Consider the following 10,136-nt stretch of genomic DNA (forward strand, 5'->3'; position numbering starts at 1 on the left):
CAGGGTTTTTTTTTTTTTTTTTTTTTTTTTTTTTTTTGAGACAAGGTTTCTCTGTAGCTTTGGTGCCTGTCCCGGGACTAGGTCTTGTAGACTAGGCTGGCCTCGAATTCACAGAGACCCACCTGCCTCTGCCTCCAGAGTACTGGGATTAAAGGCATTCGCCACCACCGCCTGGCGAATTGGGGATATTTTAATGGCATTGATAGGGACCTTCAGAGACCATACAAAAGACGGAAGCATACTTTAAGGATAAGACAATGAGTGGGACTGGAAGGTAGAATGTACACGGGCTGCCCTGGTTAAGCCCAGCAGGCTACAAAATAAAACAAGAATAGGTGGCGCTGGCGCTGGAAAGATGGTTCAGCAGATGTAAGTGTTTGGCATCAAGCCTGGGGTTCTGAGTTCAATCCCATGAACCATGTGAAAGGAGAGAATCAACCCCCGAAAGTTGTCCTCTGACCTCCACTTGTAAGCCATATCAACAAACTTAATCCAAATTATTTTTTAAGTTAAATGTTTTGCTAATGGACTCCAGTCTCAAGCTTCCTCGACAACAGCAAGAGTGAAGGCCTGCACGCACTGCTATGACTTGCTGATGACTTTGTTTTGAGGGAGGCCTTGTATTCATTTTCAAGCTCCAGACCGGGGCGTTTTTCATGCTGGGGGTGGTAATAGTTTGTGGGGAGACATGGAGAGCGGTTGCTCTGCTTCGCCTTCAGACCCTTCCTAAAATGAGAGTGAGGTACAGGGCTACCCATCCACACCCCATTGAAGTGACGATGGCAAATCCCCTTTTTGAAGGGGTTGCTGGGGGAATGTCCTGGACGCGTGTTCCCTTTGAGGGAGTGTCATTTGGAAGCCGACCTGTTTGGAAGAAACGACTTGGGTCAATCAATTGAACTAGGGCTATCGGGTCATCTCTGGGGTCAGTAGAAATTCTCTCCAGCATATTATGAAAGGAGACTAAGCCTGGCTGCTTCGATGGTCTAGGAACTTGGATCTAGCCCAGGGGTCCACGCTTATGCTTACAGCAGTGTGGAAGCAAACCGCCTGGGCTTCTGCCTTTCCCTCCTCTGTAGAAAGATCAACACGGAGAGCCCCCGCAAAGGGGAGATGGGGATACTGTGCCATGAGGGAGTAACAGAACGCATCCGCGCTCTTTGTGAAGAGGAGAGGAAAAGGGCTTTGATGGTGGGAACAGGAACGGGAGCGGGGGCGTTAAGTGAGGAACGAGATACCGGGTAACCAAAGGAAAAGCAGGAAACGCCTTTAAGGGCAATTGGCCCCACCAGCTCATAAGGAATCTGCCCTGCAACTCGCGTCTGGGCACGTAAGCACGGGTGTGCAGTGATCACTCCCACTGCGGCCCAGGTCGTTATCAGCGTCTTTCACAGATCTGTAGTGGCGCGGGGGTGGGGGTGGGGAGAGCTGGAGGAGCTGGGACCATCGGGTGCATCCCGCCTCTCTGAGAGGGTGGAGGTGGGGATCTAAGAAGATTGGCATCCCGATGCGCCCCTCCTCCCAGCAGCTCTCCTCTCCAGCCCAGTCCTAGAAGGAGACACAGGCCGGTGGCCACCTGCCAAGTCAGGCTTGGGCGGCAAAGGAGGAGGGGCAGGGCCCCCGGGAGGTGGCCTTTGCGATACTAGGGCCACTCCTGCAGACTCTGGCCGTGCGGGAGTGAGCAGGCTGTACAAAAGGCCCCGGCGGGGCAAGGTGGGCCTGCGGCAGGAGGTGGGCTCCAGACCCCCCCACCTGTTGCGGGGCACGGTGGGCTGCAGAAATGGGCCGCTACTCCGGCAAGACGTGCCGGCTGCTGTTCATGTTGGTGCTCACCGTGGTCTTCTTCGTGGCCGAGCTGGTGTCGGGGTACCTGGGCAACTCCATCGCGCTGCTCTCGGACTCGTTCAACATGCTGTCTGACCTGATCTCGCTGTGCGTGGGCCTGGGCTCCGGCTACATCGCGCGGCGTGGTACCCGCAGCTCGGGAGCCACCTACGGCTATGCTCGGGCCGAGGTGGTGGGCGCGCTCAGCAACGCGGTCTTCCTCACCGCGCTCTGCTTCACCATCTTCGTGGAGGCCGTGCTACGCCTCGCGCGGCCCGAGCGCATCGACGACCCGGAGCTGGTCCTCATCGTGGGCGCCCTGGGGCTGGCAGTCAACGTGGTGGGGCTGCTCATCTTCCAGGACTGCGGCGCCTGTTTCGCGTGCTGCACCCGGCGGCGCCGGACCCTCCCTCCGCAGCCGCCACATCAGGGGGACCCTTGTGGTCCTTTGGGGAGTCCCCAAGGAGCTGTGGCAGCCACAGCCCCCGGCTCAGACGCAGTAGTGACTCTCCGGGGGGCCTCGGCCGGAAAAAAGCTGCAGGAGGGCGCGACGGTGTTCTCGAATGTAGCAGGTGCCTTTCGGTTGCATCCTTCCTTACTGGGACCGCTTTGTCCTTCCCCTTATCCCCCACCCCCACCCCCATGCATCTGGTCCCTTTTTCTCATCCACTCCCTCCTTTTCCTTTTGTTTCCCGACTGACAACAAAAAAATCCTCTTCGCAGCCTATTTTGCCCTTCTTGTAACTTAACTTTCCTCCCTTCCTTCATCTTTCTTCTCCCTTCCCTGCCTTCTCCCCCACTCCCACATTTCCCACTTCCTCCTTTCCTCCTTGACCCCGCAGTCCTTATCCTCTCCTGTCTCAATGTGGCAGTATCGATCTTGGAAATCAATTCTTATTATTGGGCAATAGGGAGCACTGCCTAACCCTCCCCTCCCCTTCCCTGGTGCTGCTATCTGGACTTGTTTCCTCCCTTGACACATCAATGTCAGGGCTATCCTCTAACCCTTGGGTATTGTGGGTTTGGGGGGATAGGTGTAGGCTTGCCCCGTTTAAATTTGAAAACCGTGTGTCCAAGGGTGGTCCGCGGGCTTCCTCTGGGTTGAAAAGCCCCTGTCCGGGCTGAGTGTGGGAGAGGTGGGGACTCCCGTATACTAGGAGGTATTGAATGTAACAAAACTGCATTGTGAGTTCATTGGTTCTTTTTGTTTGTAGAACTTATACACAACACAAGGTTTCTTCTTTGAATGCAGGTGATTCCCTGAACATCCAGAATGAACCAGAAGAGACGACGAAAAAAGAGAAAAAATCTGAAGCCCTGAATATCAGAGGTAGGATTGTCTTTGGACTATCTTGGGACCCTTTCCCATAGATCACAGGGCTGGGCTGCAGCTATGACTTCTGTCCGGCTTTCAGTAAGGCAACAGCATGTTGGAGAATAGGTCAGTTACCTGCAGACTATGACCCTCTCCTCTTGCCTAATCATTGCATTGATGTTTGGGGGAAAACCTAGCTGCTAATGATTTATCTTTGCTCTAATTAAGCCTCGCTACAGCTGCCTGCTGCACAGGTCAGCGCCATGTTCCTCTGAGTCACACATACGTGTCGTGTTCTCCTGAGCTTCACATATCAGCGTCATAACCTCCTGATTGCTACATATGTATCATGTTCTACTTATCTCCACATGTCAATCATGTTCTCCTGAGTTCCACAAATGAGTATTGCCTTCTACTGAGTACCAAATATGAGTGTTGTGTTCACCTGACCTCCACATTGTCAGTGAAATATTCTCCTTATCTTCACATGTAAATGCCATGTTCTTCTGAGCACACATATCAATGCCATGTTCTCTTGACCTCCACATACATATCATGTTCTTCTGATGTCCACACATCGGTCATATTCTCCTGACCACCACATTATCAGTGACATGTTCTCCTGATCTCCACATGTGAATGCCATGTTCTCCTGATCCCCACATATCAATACCATGTTCTCCTGACCTCTACACATGTGTCATGGTCTCCTCCAATCCACATGCGTATCAAGTTCTCCTGGTCCCTATACCTCAATGTCATGCTTGGACCTCCTAAATGCTCGGACATATGGACATATGAGTATCATGTTTGACTGATCTCCACACATCAATATCATGTTCTTCTGATCTCCATATGTGTATCATGTTCTTCTCATATCTACATGTGTCTCATGTTCTCATGAACCCTTCAGCCAGGGCCAGGTTGGTCTGAGCTGATCTCCACACACCAATGTCACATGACTGCTATACTTGATGTTTCTACTTTCATGAATATTACTGACATACAATGAACCCTATTTATTTAAGAAGATTGTGTGTGTGTGTGTGTGTGTGTGTGTGTGTGTGTGTGTACCATTGATCCATACCCAAAGCCCCATTGCAGCTTATTTTAACTGGCTATGATTTGTTTGTTTGGAGACAGGGTCCTGTTATATAGCCATGCTGGCCTGGGACTCACTATGTAGTGCAGGCCAACCTTGAACTTGTGACAGTCCTCCTCTCTTAGTCCCCTCCCGGCTGGAATTGCAGCATATTTTACACTATGCTTGGTGTTGACTGTGATTTTGCTAATGGTGGAAAAAAAGCAAACCGGCCCACTACCCAAGTCTCTGCCCTGTGTGACATTATAGGATGTCGTTATTGCCACAGTTCTTTATAGTAGAAATTTGCCGAGAAAGGGACCATATCCTGATTAAAACTCTCACTTCCAGGTTCAAACTTGGGGGTCTGGTGAAACTATCAGTCTCCCTACCCTATGTTCAAAGTCAGCAGTGTTGGGCATCATGAGGGAGCTCTCTCCCTGGACCCTGCTGTAGCCAGCATCTTTCCTTTGTAACTTCTTAGATATTTTTCTAGTAGAGTGATTTTAGCCTTAGTTCCCAATCTTCGTGTGTGTGTGTGTGTGTGTGTGTGTGTGTTTGTGTGAACAGTGTCTCTTAGTAGCCTAAGTTGGTCTTTACAGATGGGGCGACATAATTTAGAGAGTGTGGCAGGGTCCCCAAAGTCCCCTTGGCTAGCGACAGCGACAGAGTTGGGCTGTAGTCTCAGCTCTCTTTTCACACATATGGCTCTTCCCATAGTCACACACGCCTCTGGCCTCCAGAAAGCAATGGCTTGCTTCTCCAGTGGGCATATTCCACTTCTTGATTGATGAATGATGTATCGGGGCCCAATTTACCATGGGCTATAAGAAGCCATGGGGAGAAAGCAGTGTTCCTCCATAGTCTCTGCATCAGCTCCTGCCTCCAGGTTCCTGCCATGCTTGAGTTCTTGCCTTGATTTCCTTTAGGGACAGACCAAGTTGCTTTCCATCATGGTCTTTATCCCATCAATAGAAAGTAAACTAAGATACACGGCAAGCATTTTAACCAATAGCCTCAGTCCCACAAGCCATCTCTTCATTTTCACCACGGTTACTCTTATTGTAATGGGAATAAGAGATAAATTCATCTTTTGCCACAAAAGTGTAGGCACAATCATTTTTAAGTTCTCTATAGTGGCTGATATATCAGTGGCTGATATAATAAATCTTAATAATAGGGTCAAGCTTGCTGCATTAAAACACTGTCACAGCATGTCAGCAGCATCATAAACAGATGAATGGCCATGTGGTATCACTTGAGAAGACATCTCCTTTGATGAGATATTTCTCATTTTCTCCAGAGAGAAAGCTCCCATCTTTTCCTGGTGCCCTGTGATTGCGTACACACACACAGACAGCTTTGAAGGCTGCCTTCCATCCTGGATTTTAACTTGGGTCAAATCGACAGTATTGGTATATGCCAGTTTCAGGGGATAGTGGCAATTTTTATGGGAAGTCAGCATGCGAAGGCCAAGCACGGAGGTCTTCTGCCTTTGCAAAGTAACCCTGTAGGCACTGCAACTAATCAGGAGACAGGGGCATCCACGGAGATCTTTGTCTCTCAGGACACCTGGCAGGTTCATCTCTGGAAATCACAGCTATGCCAGCCAGCACTTCTTCCTAGACATTGCCTCTCTGCCTTCTCCCGACCCACTGTCCCAGCCCTCTAGCCCCTCCTTCCCACATCCCAGCGCTGCTGCACAGGTGAGCAGGTAGACCCTCTGCTAGCTCCTAGTTTGGTGACGCTGGCTGATTATCCCCCTCCCCCAGCTGCCTGCAATGGCATCCACTTTGGTATGAGCAGAGGACTCCACAGTTGGTACCCATCATTACTTGTACTCCTCTGAGATACTGTCACCATGGGGACCAGTTTCTGAGGAAAGGGAGGTGGATCATCGGCCTTATCTCACATGAGACCCATCTTTAGTAGGCTTTGTGGCTCACAGAGATAGTATCAGGGTCTGAGGCTACCTGTCTCTTCCCTATAAGGCATCTTTCATTCAGGCCTCCCTGGAACCCTGCCTGAGTGGCGGTGTTCTCCTGGGGCTGCCTGCTACAGTCAGTCTCTTCCTCAGGGATCCCTCAGTGTTCTTATCAAAAAGACCTCCTTCTTCCCCAAAAATGTCACTGACACACCCACTTCAGAATCTGGCCTGTGTGCCTTTACTCAGTGGGTGACTGTGACAACAGCCAGGTACTACTTTTTTTTTTCCCCAAAAAAACTAGAAGAAAAGATTGAGGTTTTTTTTTTTAAACTTTTAACATAAAGAAAAGAAAGGTTCAAGGGGCTCGATATTTGACTTAATATTACAGAGTGTGACCATGTGTCAGAATAGCACGGGGAGCTTGGCTCAGTGGTACATAACAGTCCCCTCAGCACCCCAGAGGCTGGGAGAGGAGAAATGTGAACTGGAGACCAGCCTGGACTAGATAGTGAGGCCCTGTCTCAAAACAGAAAAAGGACCAAAATAAACATTGCCCCCACCCGCAAAACAAGTTAAAACAATTCCCCAACGTATTTGATTTTTATTGATCAGTTACAATGAAAATCTCCCCTCCCATCTTGCCGGGGAGCTATGATTCTGTGATTCTTAAGATAATGGATACCCCTTCTTCATCCTTTCTTTGACTAGGAAATTCTGTGATTTTATATTTCAAGACATTAGCAGGTGGGGGTGTAGTTTTGTGGTAAGGGCACTCACCTTGAGTGTTGTAGATCCTGAGTTCTAGTCCAGCACTGAAGATACACTCTATGTCTATATGGAGAGATGGGGGTGGGGTAACAATTTCATCAATTGTGCTATATTATTGGTGGTGGACCTTAAACCTACAGCTTTGTGCACGCTAAACACACACACTATGCTTGTGACCTTCACCCCACCCACGGCTTTCTTTCCAGCTGAAGTTCATGATGGTTTGGGCCCTAAATTCTGCTTAGCAGAGTTTAATCATCCCAGAACCCCCCCATTAGATTTAAGTGAGGCTACAGGTCCTGAGATCGTAGGTTTTCCTATCTGGGCAGTAACATTTGGTACTATCAACCAAGAAAGCAAAAGCTTTCTTCGTGTGTGTCAGGGGAACAGGTGGGTAGGGCCACTCCTGGCAAGGTTCTGAATTTCTCTCCTGTGGCTGGGAACAGGACTGGGGAGGATGGGAGACAGGGTGCTAGAAAGTGGGACTGTCTCATGTATATTATCGAGTCAGTGTCCTGTTGCTTTAAGTAACCACTCAGTAAAAGGCACAGGGACAACCCCATTGACCAGGGGTGTCACTCAGAGGCCAGGAAGTGTGGGCAGCTCCATTCAAACACCTTCCAGGCCAGACCATTCAGTCTCGTTCATGAGCGAGCAGTTAGCAATCGGAATCATTGTCAGTTCTACTGAGTGAATGAACCCTTTGGATACCTGGGGTGGCCAAGCAGGCCTTCCTTAACTACATGTTTTCTTCTAGAACAATCTTTTGACAACTTCTATGTGCATTCAAATCACCCTGGCAGTCTTGTTCAAACACTCACTTGGATTTGACGGCTGTATGATCTTGGGAAAGTCGCTTAGCCATCCAGTGCAATTTCCCCCTTTGTAGAGTGGAGAGGGAACCTCAGGTGGACCTTGGAGGGCGGGGTTCCCCTCTGTCCTGCGTCACCCTTTTCCTCTGGTTTCTGTTAGCACTGTCTCGCATATGGTTCATTCCCGTGCTGTGTGTTTTGCTGTTTCTGTCTCTTCTTAGAGATTGCTTTCTTCAAGGTTAGCTCTTTCCGTCTCATGAGGACCTACTGCTGCTGCTGGTGGATGGGTGGGTGTACTGGGTGGATTTTAATTCCACCATGAGCTCTGCAACTTAGCACCCTGACCAGGGTCCCCATCTAAACGCTCAAGCTTAGCAGTTCTCTTGGTGACTTCATTGGCTGGTTTTGCTCTCTGCACTTCTCAGCATATAGATCAGAAGTTCAACACTCTATTTTATTATTTTATTTTATACTGGGTCTTACTAGGTAACTCTGCCTGCCCCGTAGCTCACAGATATCTGTCTGCTTCTGCTTCCAAACTGCTGTAATTAAAGGCATGTTCCACCACACATTCTTTTACGGCCAAATACCCTGTGCCCAGCACCAGTTTGGCCTGGCATACCTCCTACTTCCAACACTGCTGGAATGTCACCCACTGCTTCTGTGAAGTATCAGATGGTGGGTGGCCTTTCGGATACTCCACCTTTATGGCCTTGGCAGTTTCATTATTTTTTTAAAAAATTTTTGTTTATTTATTTGTGTTTTTCTGAGACAGGGTCTTAGTATGTGGCCTTACAGAGAGGCCTGGAAGTCTCTTTGTGGGCTAGGCTGACTTGAAAATCTCCATGTAGTCCAGGCTGACCCTGAACTGTCTATCCTTCTGCCTCAGCCTTCTGGGTAGTTGGATTGTAGGTGGACACCATCATACCCAGTCACGGATACTATTTTAAAAAATCATAGTTATTTATTGCATGGACAAAAAATAAACATCAGGAGTCAGATCTCTCCTTTCTACCATGTGGGTCTTGGGGAATGAACTTCAGCCATTAGGCTCGGCAGCCAGGGCCTCCGTCTCTGAACCATTGCCACGGTCTGTTGATGGATGTCCTTAATGTGAACCCGGTGATTTGAAGCTCTTGACTGGTGTGATTTTGTAGGGTGTGCTGGGTTGTGTGAATGACACCCCCTTTCTCAGCTCAAGACAGGACCCACGTGGGACTGAGACTCTAACGAGTTCTGCTGCTGCAGGTGCTCCGATTTCAAGGGTGCAATTCTGGGGTTCCTTTCAGGAACGCAAATTCTTTGTGTCTACAGTTTTAACCCACTGACTAGATTTCCCCTGGATTTTCTGAATTCTATTTTAATGTGCATCACAGCCCAGACCTTCTTTGCTGAGGATTGCATCTGCCCTGCAATGAATTGGCTGAGACCTTTAGAACCCACACCTTTTTTTTTTCCACTTTGAGGCAGGACCAAGCTCCCCCCCCCCCCCATATTTAGGCTGAGCAAGGTATTCTTTCAAAAAGAATGGGCTCCAAAAAGACAGTTCAAGCACTAGGGATAAATCCTGGTCCCACTGCCAGTGGTCCCACAGACTGCCTAAGCCTCACAACCATCACCCACATTCAGAGGGTTTAGTTTGGTCCTATGCAGTAGAACCTACAGCTTTAACCCTTGTGTGTAGAGTTTTATTTTATGTAATTGTGACCAACGGCTTTTTATTCAGAGGAAACTTCTTCGGGCCACTAAGCAGCACGGAGATAATGATGGGCCAGTGAAAAGTAGACCAGGGGCTCCAGGAAAAGGGGGAGTGAGTTGGGGTTGAGGGAAGCCAGAGACCCCAAAGAACCACTCTTGATGTGTCATGGTGCTGTCTGAAACTATACCCAAGGGACAGAATGATTGCCCGGCATGGGTGAGACACTGGGTCCCATCCCCTGGCAACCATAAAAACAGCAGTAAAAGATGATGGGGCCTCCATCACGTTGAGCGCATAAGGGATTCAGCAGGGGAGCCACACCCGACACCTGACTCATGGAGTATATAATAAAGACACAAACTTTGAAACCAGGCATGGTGACACATGCCTGCAGTCTCAGCACTAAGCTGCCAGAGCTGGAATATTTGGAGTTTGAGACCAGCCTGGGCTACAAAGTGAGACTTTTTCTCGAATCGAATAAAAAAATGAAACAAAGGTTTAAAAGAATTTGATGTGCAGATGCTTGCTGAACAAGCACCGCATTGTTTGCTCAGCTGTTTCCCATCATAATGCCCTTTGGTGGGGGGTAATGGCGTGGCAGTATCGGCTGGTGACACTGGAGGTGACAGCTAGCCCAGGTTCTTCCTAGGCCATACCTCTTCTTGGGCTCTCTGGGTCCTGGGTTGCTGGCCTGAAATTTCTTTTTTTTT

General features: G+C 49.1%; 1 protein-coding gene across 2 annotated transcripts in view; it reads left to right on the forward strand.

Annotated features, from left to right (window-relative positions):
• The first annotated feature begins 1,220 nt into the window (after positions 1 to 1,220).
• The window catches only part of Slc30a10 (solute carrier family 30 member 10), a 12,659-nt gene continuing 3,743 nt past the window's right edge, over positions 1,221 to 10,136 (forward strand). The window contains exons 1-2 of one of the 2 annotated variants that reach the window (XM_050148191.1): positions 1,221 to 2,205; positions 3,039 to 3,154. In XM_050148191.1, coding sequence (XP_050004148.1) covers positions 1,781 to 2,205; positions 3,039 to 3,154 — 541 coding nt within the window. In that variant the 5' untranslated portion in view covers positions 1,221 to 1,780. Of the gene's footprint in view, positions 2,397 to 3,038; positions 3,155 to 10,136 lie in introns of both variants that reach the window. The other variant, XM_050148190.1, reaches the window with a different exon arrangement.

Source organism: Alexandromys fortis, unplaced genomic scaffold, assembly GCF_014885135.2.
Source record: "Alexandromys fortis isolate MF-2015 unplaced genomic scaffold, M_Fortis_MF-2015_v1.1 scaffold_62, whole genome shotgun sequence".
NCBI classification, from domain to species: domain Eukaryota; kingdom Metazoa; phylum Chordata; class Mammalia; order Rodentia; family Cricetidae; genus Alexandromys; species Alexandromys fortis.